Genomic DNA, 10,055 nt, shown 5'->3' with positions numbered 1-10,055 from the left:
CGGTATACAAGAGAACCCTACATGGATCACCCTTCCAAGAGGAGATGTCACAATTGGGTGGAAGAACTCCACTTTCACGTGCTCTTCATTCAACTACTCCATTAAAAAACTCACCTTGGACAATAGAATTTATCAACAGAATCAAAGAAAAGAGCAGAATACGTCAAAAAGTATTATCATGTGACAAGTCTGTCTCTTGTTTTGGGTACTCAGGCAGTACATCGGAAGTTGCTACTAGAAGACACCCTCCTCCTCCTCCTCCTCCTCCTCCTCCGCCTGAGTCCTTTGCATATCAAGGAAGTAGAACTGAAAACGCTCCCAAACAGAAGAGACAGAAGCAATGTGCAGAACCTTTGAAGTCAGCCAAGAATCGGAAACATTCTGCCTCATTGCTTCCTACATGGACACCTAATGATAAGAGAGCAACAAAGGTATGTCCACATTCTCTTCTTCATCGTAATGGTCAAGTAAGTGCAAAATTACATCCTCAATTTCATAACTGCAAAACGCCAGTGCAACTAAAATTCTTCATGGTTTGCTTATGTCTGAACTAATGCAATAAACAAGGTCAAAAATAAACAAAGAATCACTGCAGGTGGGAGACTTACATATAATGCAGTGTGGTAGCCTTGGTAGATATGTATAACTATGGGCTAACAGCTAAGTCCTGAGAATTTGAGGATTTCAATTAGTTAAGAAACAAACAATTTCTCCTACCTTTCTGCTGTTATTGATACGGAACAGGAAGGGAAATTAAATCAAACAGTATCGAAAAGCACATTGAAATTTCTTATGAATATTTAAAAAGTATGATATTGGAATTCCTAAATTGATCTCTAAACAAGCAACGCAATTCCCCTTAATCATATTTGGTCAAAACTTAAGAAACACAGAATGTAGAATTGTAAAACTGCCTATGGTATAAGCTTTGATTGTTGGGCAAAAAAAAAAAAAAGCGTTAATTCTCTAATAAATTTGATATAACATGAATTGTGCAACTGTGCAACCAATTATGTTTAATAAAGTAATTCATGTAAAATCGTTAAATTGGTTCTTCATTAACACCTCTAAAAGTAATTCATGTAAAATCGTTAAATTGGTACTGTGCAATTAATTCATTAACACCTCTAAAAGGGATATGAATTCAGATATTATAACGAAATTCTGCGCTCGATAAATGAATTTGTACTCTAGGCCTCGCGGCCCTCATGGTAGTTCTAATAAACGTCAGAATTCACACATTGTTCTGATTAATAATTAGTATTTTAGATTGAAACTTTTCTGCTGATATTTGTCTACACACAAATGTAAATCTCTTCAAGCAGCTATTATTACTTGTTCAAGGCTTGGCGTTTTTTACTGCTAGAAATTGACATTCGGTCAATCGCAGATGCTGACTTTTGCTATGAATGAAAGTCAAGGACAAGCTAAGTTGGTCTGGAACGACGAAACTCAAGGTCAAGCCAAGAAGTTTCGGTATCAGACACAAAAGTCAATCTAGGCTTCGTGTGGAAAATGGAGGTTTTATATTATGCGGAAACGGGTGTACTTTTTGGTGAGTACACGTACAACTACAACATGTAGTTATGTATCCAGAAAAAAAAATGTAGTTATTAGTTATAATGGCCTTTGGCTTTGGCCGACTTAATAAGAAATTTGCCTTCTAAAATTAGTGCTATATTCCGTGGTGCTTTTTTTGGTGGTTGTCTTTTCTCTCCCATAAGAATTCTGGATCATTAAGTTTTAATAGTCTAATTTAAATTTATTGAAATGTTTACATCTTGATAATATTTTTCAATACTACTTTGATCTTTAGTATAAGATAGTAATTTAAATTGAACTACAAACTACATTATATATTAAAGATAAGACGTGGCATTAATTGTTGGTTATCTAGAAGTTATATTAATGGTCCATTTATTAGTATTGAGACAAGACATGAGGGATGGGATAAATAAGATTTAATTTATAAATAGTGTTCAAAGTTATTAAGACATGAGGGATGGGATAAATAAGATTTAATTTATAAATAGTGTTCAAAATTATTAAGTTTTACATTGTACTTAATTTTAGCAAAAAAAAAAAATTGCAATTCAGATTGATTCAACATTTAATATGGTCTGTTTTGGCTTCGAGCTATCACAGTTTGATCTGAGCCTCTATGTTCCTTTTCCCCATTTATTCAAAATATGACCAAAAATTTCAAACTTTTTTAAACAAAAAAAGAATTTGTTCATCTGAATATTTGCCTAGTTGGCCAAACCAGTTCATCGTAGACTGCTTCAAAGTCAGGTCAGGCTACTAACGAGAGTTGGGTCTAGCAGAAGAGACTAGTATCTCACAACGTGGTGAACCAAGGTTCGAATTCCTGCTGGGAGAGGTGCTCATATTTAGTGCACGACAGTACCTCGAATAGGATTGCTTTCAATAGGAGGATACCCGTGCTTTAACAAAAAAAAAAAATCAGGTCAGGCTACTAGAAACTGGCCAAGCCCCGGGTTGAAGTGAAACCGAAGTTGATCTTATTTGGGTACATTAGAATCAAGTTAGGCCTTAAGATTGGTTCATTTTATGCACGGATTCGGTACATGCATGGCAGTGTGAGTTGATTTGGAGTCAATTGAGAGTAAGATGGAAAAACGAACCATTTAATTCCCACGCAACACACGTTGCAAAACACTAAGAAATCCAAATAATAACAAGCTTTTAACTAGCAAGTTTAGATCTAGCAGAAAGGATTAATCCCTTACAACATGATGAATCAAAGTTTGAATCCTTATTAAGAGAGATGCTCACATTTAATATCTAACAATACCTCAAATATGATTGTCTCTAATAAAAGAATATTTGTGTTTAGCAAAAAAAACAAAAACAAGACAGCAAGCCTTTATTCTTCTAAATGGATTTGAGTACGTAGATCCCATAACACCATTGTAATCTATCAATAACTAAATATTTAAATAACTTGTCAATCAAAATGTCCCAATCTATTTCAGGCCCAAAAAAAAAATTGTTAGTCTTATAACGATCTGACAGAACTTTCCTTTAATTGGAAAAAAAAATGCATCAATACCAACAACGTAGCCTGTGAAATTTGATTAAAACAAAGAAAATTGCGGGAAAAAAAACCATGAAAATTGTAAAATTACAAATCAGGATTCGTTACAAGACTTTTATAGGTTTTGACAAAATGTCAAATGACAACAAATTTTTTACAAAAATCTGATTTACAATTTTGCAATTTTCAGTCCCTTTTTTTTAAACAATTTTTCCTCTTAAAACGTTACCTTCAATATAAATTTTAGCAAAAGTAAAAGAACTTGAGGTCAAAACAAAAAGCGAAAGTTTAACAATTTGCTAATAAAAGAAAAGGCACTTTTTTAGAATAAAAATAAGAAAATTTTATGTATAATTTTAGCACACAAAAAATGTATGACTTAAGTTTTTATTGTTAAATTTATACTGGATTTATAAGAGATGAAAAATGTTTTAACCATACACATACAATTTGTTTTTAAAAAAAAAAGGTTAAAGTATAGCCACCTAAAACTAATTCAAATAGTAACATTTCAGGGACAACATCCGAATTAGAATTAATACTATTATTTTCCTTACAATTTAGTCGAATTTTAGTTTTCGTTCCCATAATTTTAAATCGTGGTTTTTTTTTTAATTCCTATAGTCTCTTCCTTCCAAAAATATTAATATCTATAATTTAATGTATTAACATTTCTGTCATCCGAGAAAAACTATAAAGGGAGAAACTTTTCAAGTGAGCAGCGTAGGTCCGTAAGGGAAATGCACAAATATAGTAATTTGCTCAGTCTCTTTTATATAGTAGAGCTTTCAAATATGGTATATCATATTTGTCTTTAATTTGACCAGATTCTTTTTCTGGCCAAATCCAGTTTGACCAAATGATTAATCATTTACTATGTTGTCAATATCAAACTCCAATGTTGGGCGTTTACACAGTTTTTTTTTTGACAAGATATATATCTTTCTATTAAATATAATTATGTTCGAATCATTAAATGTCATCATCTCTTCTAATAAGAATTCAAACATTAATTGATCACGTTACGAGAAATAGTCACTTTCACTGGACTTAACTCCTGCTGATTTGTAACACTTTCATCATGATGGAGTATGACTAGAGGTAATCAAAATCATGGCTAAACAAATCTTGATAGGTGAGAGATTCGTTGACGTTTAAACACCCCCACACACACATCGTAATATTGAAAGTATAATGTATTCAAAAAATGGAATTGAGTGTAAAGTTACAATGTACACTCAGTTGTATTCCTTATCACTCCCTATTTGAATACATACATACATGAATATATATGAGCCAGCTTGGATAAAAGCTAACTAGAGAGCAAAGTACTGGTTAAAAAGTTGCTTCGACCACCCTGGCTCTCATTTCCTATCTTTTTCATATCCCATGCATGTCTATGGGATACAACATTGGAAAGGATCCTAGTTCTTCTTTCCATTTTTGAGATTCCGTACAGCCATAACAAGTTGTTGTCTTTCACCTTCTACCTCGGCAAATTTCAGACTAATCTCTGAGTATCTATCTTCCATCTCTTTCAGCTCTTTTTCCATATTTTTGTTCCTGTCCTTTAGCATCGCTACTTCATCCATCAGTTTACTCGTATTGCACTCACCATTTTGATTATCATGGAAGCAAGTTTGTGATTCACTGTTAAAAGTTTCCCAAAAAAAAAAAAAAAAAAAGATGAAATTAAGTAAAAAACACATGCATCAATGAGATGCTAGTATAAATATATATACTCCTCCGGTCTTTAATATAGGACCCAATTCTTGAGTTGGTTTTGATTCTAAATATAAGACCCCTTTCTCATATTTATCAATTTTCTCTAAATTACCCCTATGAATACTCCCTCAACCATAATCAAGTAAAAGAGGGAGAGGGAGTATTAAGAAAGATGATTATGGTGTTTTAGGAAAAATGTGTCACTTTTCTTATAATTAACCAACTTACCTAACTTCCTTAATCTAATCAAATTAGTTAAATGGGTTTTATATTAAGGACCGGAGGAGTGTATATATATATATATATATATATTTGACATTCGGGACACAAGGTGTGCAAATTTTACTGCGTGGGTGATAATGGTAAAGGATTAACGGTAAGTTATACAAGGGGTACTAGGGATTCAGATAGAAATTTAGTTTTTACCTTCTGTTTGGTGCTCCACGAACTTCACCGCCTGCTGACTTGCCAGATGTTCCTTTTTCTTCAGACTTGCCATTAGGGGCGCTTGTAGCATTTGTTCCCTTTAAGAAAATAAAATCAATCTGAATTAATCTACTGAACAGATAAGGGTAGAGAAAAGTTAAAGAGACGTCAACCAGATAATTCCTTTCAACTCTAATTCCAGTTCTAGAGATCATCATTCTCTACCTGTTCATCTATAGTTGTATCAGTGTTTAAGAGGCCGAATAACTGATTTGAAAGCTTTTATCTGAATATGAGTTGCTGTATGTTTCAAGTTAATTTGGAGCTGATTTTCAACGCACTTTTTTTTTTTTTGGGCCAATGATTCTCAACGCACTTTGATTTAAAATTATGCTAGTTGTAACATGATTACACATAATATGATAGATAATATCACATAAATATAAGCAGAAAATTTATCTCTTCCAGTTGAATAATATTTCAGTTAAATGTAGCCTAATGCTTTTAGTTGTGGAAAGACTACAATGTGGTTATGATGCAGTCATGCAGATGATGTTTCATTTCCTTGTTTGCAGATTAGTAAAACAATGTAGTCCTGTAAAGTAGGACAGAATGACCGCAAAATAAGTGAGAAATGAAAAGCTAATGTTAACTTGGAAGAAGCCTTGATTCACTAGCTTAGAAAATAGTCTAAATAAAGTAGCAGCTGATAAATTTAGTCAAATACCGGTATCAGTTCTCAAGTACTGCCCAACCGATTCTAACTTGTTTTTGCAGTAAAGTTTCAAGAGTTCCCACCAAAAGTTTTTTCTTGCTTTGCAGTATAATGATTTAGATTTTATAAAATCTGACGACTATGGATACAATATAAGCTTGACTTTCTTCTTTAATGGGTAGCATGTACTCGTAAGAATAGCTCCATAATATAATCTGATTTCCTACCACACATTTCTCATTTTAGTTGTTCATTTAAAGTCCGCCAATTAAGTTGGAAAATTACCTTAAGTGTTTCTGATTTTGTCTTCTTGGTGGATGCCTTTGTGGAAGATGGCGCTGCAGCACACTCATCTTTGGAATCCAAATTCACATGTGCAGCCGGAACTCGTCCTTTGTTGCTTTTGATCTTCTTTTCCATAATGTTTAATTCTGCTTCCTTCTTCTTCATCTCTCCTTGTAGTTGAGATATCTTGTTCTTCATATTCTCTTTCTCTACCTGCTCATTGTGCATGTTATGTTTTAATTTGTCATGTTGCATCTTGAAGATTTGTAATTCTGAAAGCAAGGCATTAAGCGGGAACTCCTTCTCCAGATCATTTATTTCTCTGTGCTCTTCTTGCTTTGAAATCACAGTCCCATTCTCCATTGACTTGGACAATTTATTCTCCCCTGCCATCAGCTTTTTAATTTCAGATCTGAGCATTTGCATTTGAACAGAGAAAGCCTCATCTTTCTCCTTCCTATGCCTTTGTGCTTCTTCAAGCTGTTTAGATTTGTTTTCTAGTTCTTCTGACATTTGTTCCATTTCTTTTTCTTTCAAGTTTATTTGGTTTAAGAGCTCTTGATGTTTCAACTCATTCTGATCTGTGATAAGCCTGAGCTCCTGGTTGCACTTCTGGAGCATTTCTTCCATTAGTTTGTTCTGCTGTCGCAATTCATCAACTTCTGCAACTGCTCTCTTTGTCGTCTTTTCATTTTCCTCAATTTTGGATGACATTTCAACTGAAAGCATTCTATATTCCTCCTCAAAGCGTTCAGATGCGATAGCATTATTTTGTCTTGTCTTTTTCAAGGCCTCCTCAAATTGTTTTGCCCGTTCTTCCTGTTCAATTTTTTCACATTTCATAGCATTCAGATCATCTTCAAATTTCTCAGCCTGCATTTTCAGTTCTTTCTCCAAACTCTTGACTTGGCTTTCAAGTTCATTGATACAGACCAAACACTCTGAAATCTCATCCGTCTGCTGCTGTATCTTTCCTTCTAATATCTCCACTTGTGAATCTAGTTTTTGTATAGTAGCCAAAGAAGCAGAGTTTTCATTCTGTAACATAATTTGCTGTGCTTCTTCTTGCTTCAACCTCAAAGAAATGTCCAGGTTTTCCTTCCTCAGAAGCTCATATTCCGAAGTGAGCTCTGTTATATCCTTGTTTAGCTCTTCATTTTGCTTGCTATAGGTGTCTATTTCGCCATTCAGTTCAGCAATCTTCCGTTTCAAAAGATCTACTTCTGTGGTGTCAATAGGCTCATTGGTAATACTTCGGGACTTTCTACTGGAAGAGAGATCCGATATTTCTTTGTTCTTCTGTTCCAGCATTGCTTCCAAGTCTTCTACTGCCAATAGTAGCTCAGAGTTTGAGTTCTGGGTCTTCTGCAATTGTATTTGAAGGTTGGAGTTTAACTCTTTTTCATAAACAAGCTCTTCCCTTGTTGCTTTTAACTGAAGCCTAACATCTTTGACCTCAGACTGTAAGGTCTTTGTGGTTTTGGTCTCATCATTGGAGTTTCGCTGGGACTCAAGCTGTTCACATTTAGTTTTCAACACATCTCTCTCCTCTCTGAGGCTGATTATTTGTGCCGACATAGACTGTCCTCTACTGCTTTCTTTTGCCACCTGCCGTCGAAGTGATTCTAACTCCAGTCCTGATACTTCTACCTGCCTCTTTAGAGAAGCAATTTCACTCTTGAGCTTTTCAGAGGCATTATCTGAATGATCTCGTAATCTATCTTTTGGGTGATTATCTTCAAGGCTGTTCGTCCAGTCACCTAAGCTTCCATCTGATGTGGAGCCCGGTGACCAGTCAGTGTTCGACCTCCTACGCATATGGGTTTCTTTAGTACTGGCCTGAACAGTTCCATAATTCAGTCTGAACGATGAAGCTAGCTCAGAATTGGCATTTTCTTCACTATAACCAGATCTGGTGTTGCCTAAGCGACAATCCTGTAAAACAATCAGGTAACAAATGTGAATTTTATGGAATGGCCATTCAACTATGCTTTCAGTTCAAGAAAGTGCTAGCTATAAAGCATCGTAAGAAACACTACTTCAACATTATAAGAACTGTCATCTGTGCTGTGAAAGCTGAGCTGATGATTCAAGCTTCCATCATTGTAAAGCTCCAGAGCTCCATCTTCCATGTTTCTGAAATCAAGATATATGGTTTCTAAATTTGTAACTAACAGCTGAATGTGAAATTGAATCAACAAGCTCTTCTGGTTTATGTTCACCTTTGTTCAGTACACCCTTCTACATTCTGAATCGTCACCTGTCTCAACAATGATTTTGCATGTGAGAAATCACTATTCATGTTAGCAATCTGATGTCACTAGTGTTATTAGATTTGAGAGTTAAGAAGCCCACAACGTTTATATGTATGCCATATATTAAGATAATGAATAATGCAAGATTGTGATTGTGCACGTTAAGAGTGTCGCAACGAGTGAGATAATGAGCAAGGGAGAGAGTATACTGACATGTAAAATTGCACCTGAATTAGCAAACTTCAACGGGAGTGAAACAGTCAGCGGCTCAGTTTCTGCTATAAAATCTGCAAAATCGACTGAAGCTTCTCCAAGATAACCAGATTTTGAAGATCCCTGCAAGAGACCAGGACGATTAAATTTTCCAACCAACTCTTCATCAGGCAGAGGCCCAATTAAAATGAAAGTAAGGGGGAAAAAAAAACAAATACAGGTGTTGCTTACAGTTGCAACAACGAAATGGTAGATTTTCTCATGTATTTTCCCGGATTTTGAATCCTGAACAAGTTTAACTGATTCGAAAACCGGGTTCTCCCACACACAGGTTCCTTCCTGCACCGCCGTTTTCTCCAGTTTCACCGTCGGCTTCCCGACATCATCCGGAACCAGAGATATCATCAGCGCCGACTTCTTCATTTTCGGCACCTGAAACAAACGAGATGCACCATAAGGTGAGTCTCTTCAGGAATCTGTATACTGCCATATAACTTTTATACTTCTCTTATACCAATCGAGTTTCAAAATTTTAGGCCATTATGTGTCAATCATAACCGCTTCACCGGCCATAATTTAGATTCAGTAACAGAACGAGGCAAAAGGGAGGGGGGAGTTTAGTTTTCTTCGCCTTACCTGAGTTGCCTGAAACTGCAATTTGAATACAGCTTTGATCTTGTTCTTCTTGCTCCATGACTTAAACATTTTTCCCGGCCGATTAGCAGTTCAAATGCCTGAAAATCCTCCTACAAGCTGAATCTCATTGTGACGCCGTCATAATTTTGTCCGACTCGCTAATTTCAAAACCTTTAATTTAACAAAGTCGGTAGTCGGTAATATCCGGATGTTCTGAAAGCACCGAGCATTGTGAAGTCAGCAGATTGTACCCATTTCTTGTCCGAGACTTGATCCAACACTGAACCTGCGGCTGATTAGCAAACTAAATTTAGACTTCAAATTTTTTTTAAAAAAAACAAAAGCAAAAAACAAAAAAAATGAACCTGATTCAGAGCAGAACAGTCTGATTAGAAGGTTCTTCGTAAGACTTTTTGAATCATCATGGATTACTTGCTCCAAAGAAAAACTGCGGAATTCAATCGCATTATTGGAAGCTTTTGGGTTCGTAACGCAAAGGACAAGGAAGGAACAGGGAGAGAAATTTCAAATTACAAGATTGACCAAACACATATGAGTCTGAATCAAGGCGAACGATATATTTTTAATGAGCTTTAAGTGCGATTCAGATCCCTCTATAATGCTGGTCAAAAAAGATCCCTCTATAATAATTTAATTTGAGCGAAAAAAGAAAGGGGCGAAACCTGTCTCTACGTGAACCTCACGGTGGCGCTTCCCCCCCCCCCCCCCCTTCTTTATTATT

General features: G+C 35.4%; 2 protein-coding genes across 4 annotated transcripts; one reads left to right on the top strand and one right to left on the bottom strand.

Moving 5' to 3' along the window:
• The first annotated feature begins 2 nt into the window (after positions 1-2).
• LOC114761028 (protein SHORTAGE IN CHIASMATA 1-like) lies at positions 3-1,510 on the top strand. The gene is made up of 2 exons (XM_028950337.1): positions 3-431; positions 1,391-1,510. Exons 1-2 carry the CDS (start codon positions 45-47, stop codon positions 1,499-1,501), a joined length of 498 nt encoding a protein of 165 aa, XP_028806170.1. The 5' UTR covers positions 3-44; the 3' UTR covers positions 1,502-1,510.
• A 2,695-nt stretch (positions 1,511-4,205) lies between these two features.
• Positions 4,206-9,716, bottom strand: LOC114761054 (golgin subfamily A member 4-like). 3 transcript variants are annotated; one of them, XM_028950365.1, is made up of 9 exons: positions 9,679-9,716; positions 9,314-9,599; positions 8,909-9,109; positions 8,678-8,800; positions 8,432-8,469; positions 8,249-8,345; positions 6,210-8,144; positions 5,210-5,307; positions 4,206-4,708 (listed from the first exon to the last, which is right to left on the bottom strand). In XM_028950365.1, exons 2-9 carry the CDS (start codon positions 9,380-9,382, stop codon positions 4,483-4,485), a joined length of 2,787 nt encoding a protein of 928 aa, XP_028806198.1. In that variant the 5' UTR covers positions 9,383-9,599; positions 9,679-9,716; the 3' UTR covers positions 4,206-4,482. The 3 variants fall into 3 exon arrangements, with proteins under 3 accessions (XP_028806198.1, XP_028806199.1, XP_028806200.1); XM_028950366.1 differs by having other exon boundaries at positions 9,314-9,605; positions 9,679-9,695; XM_028950367.1 differs by lacking the exons at positions 8,909-9,109; positions 9,314-9,599; positions 9,679-9,716 and having other exon boundaries at positions 8,692-8,774.
• Between the last annotated feature and the right edge of the window lie 339 nt (positions 9,717-10,055).

This window comes from Neltuma alba, unplaced genomic scaffold, assembly GCF_004799145.2.
Source record: "Neltuma alba isolate B1F8T4 unplaced genomic scaffold, ASM479914v2 tig00011067_pilon, whole genome shotgun sequence".
NCBI lineage: Eukaryota > Viridiplantae > Streptophyta > Magnoliopsida > Fabales > Fabaceae > Neltuma > Neltuma alba.
Note: the sequence above shows the minus strand (reverse complement) of the source record. Positions and strands in the feature narration are given on the sequence as shown.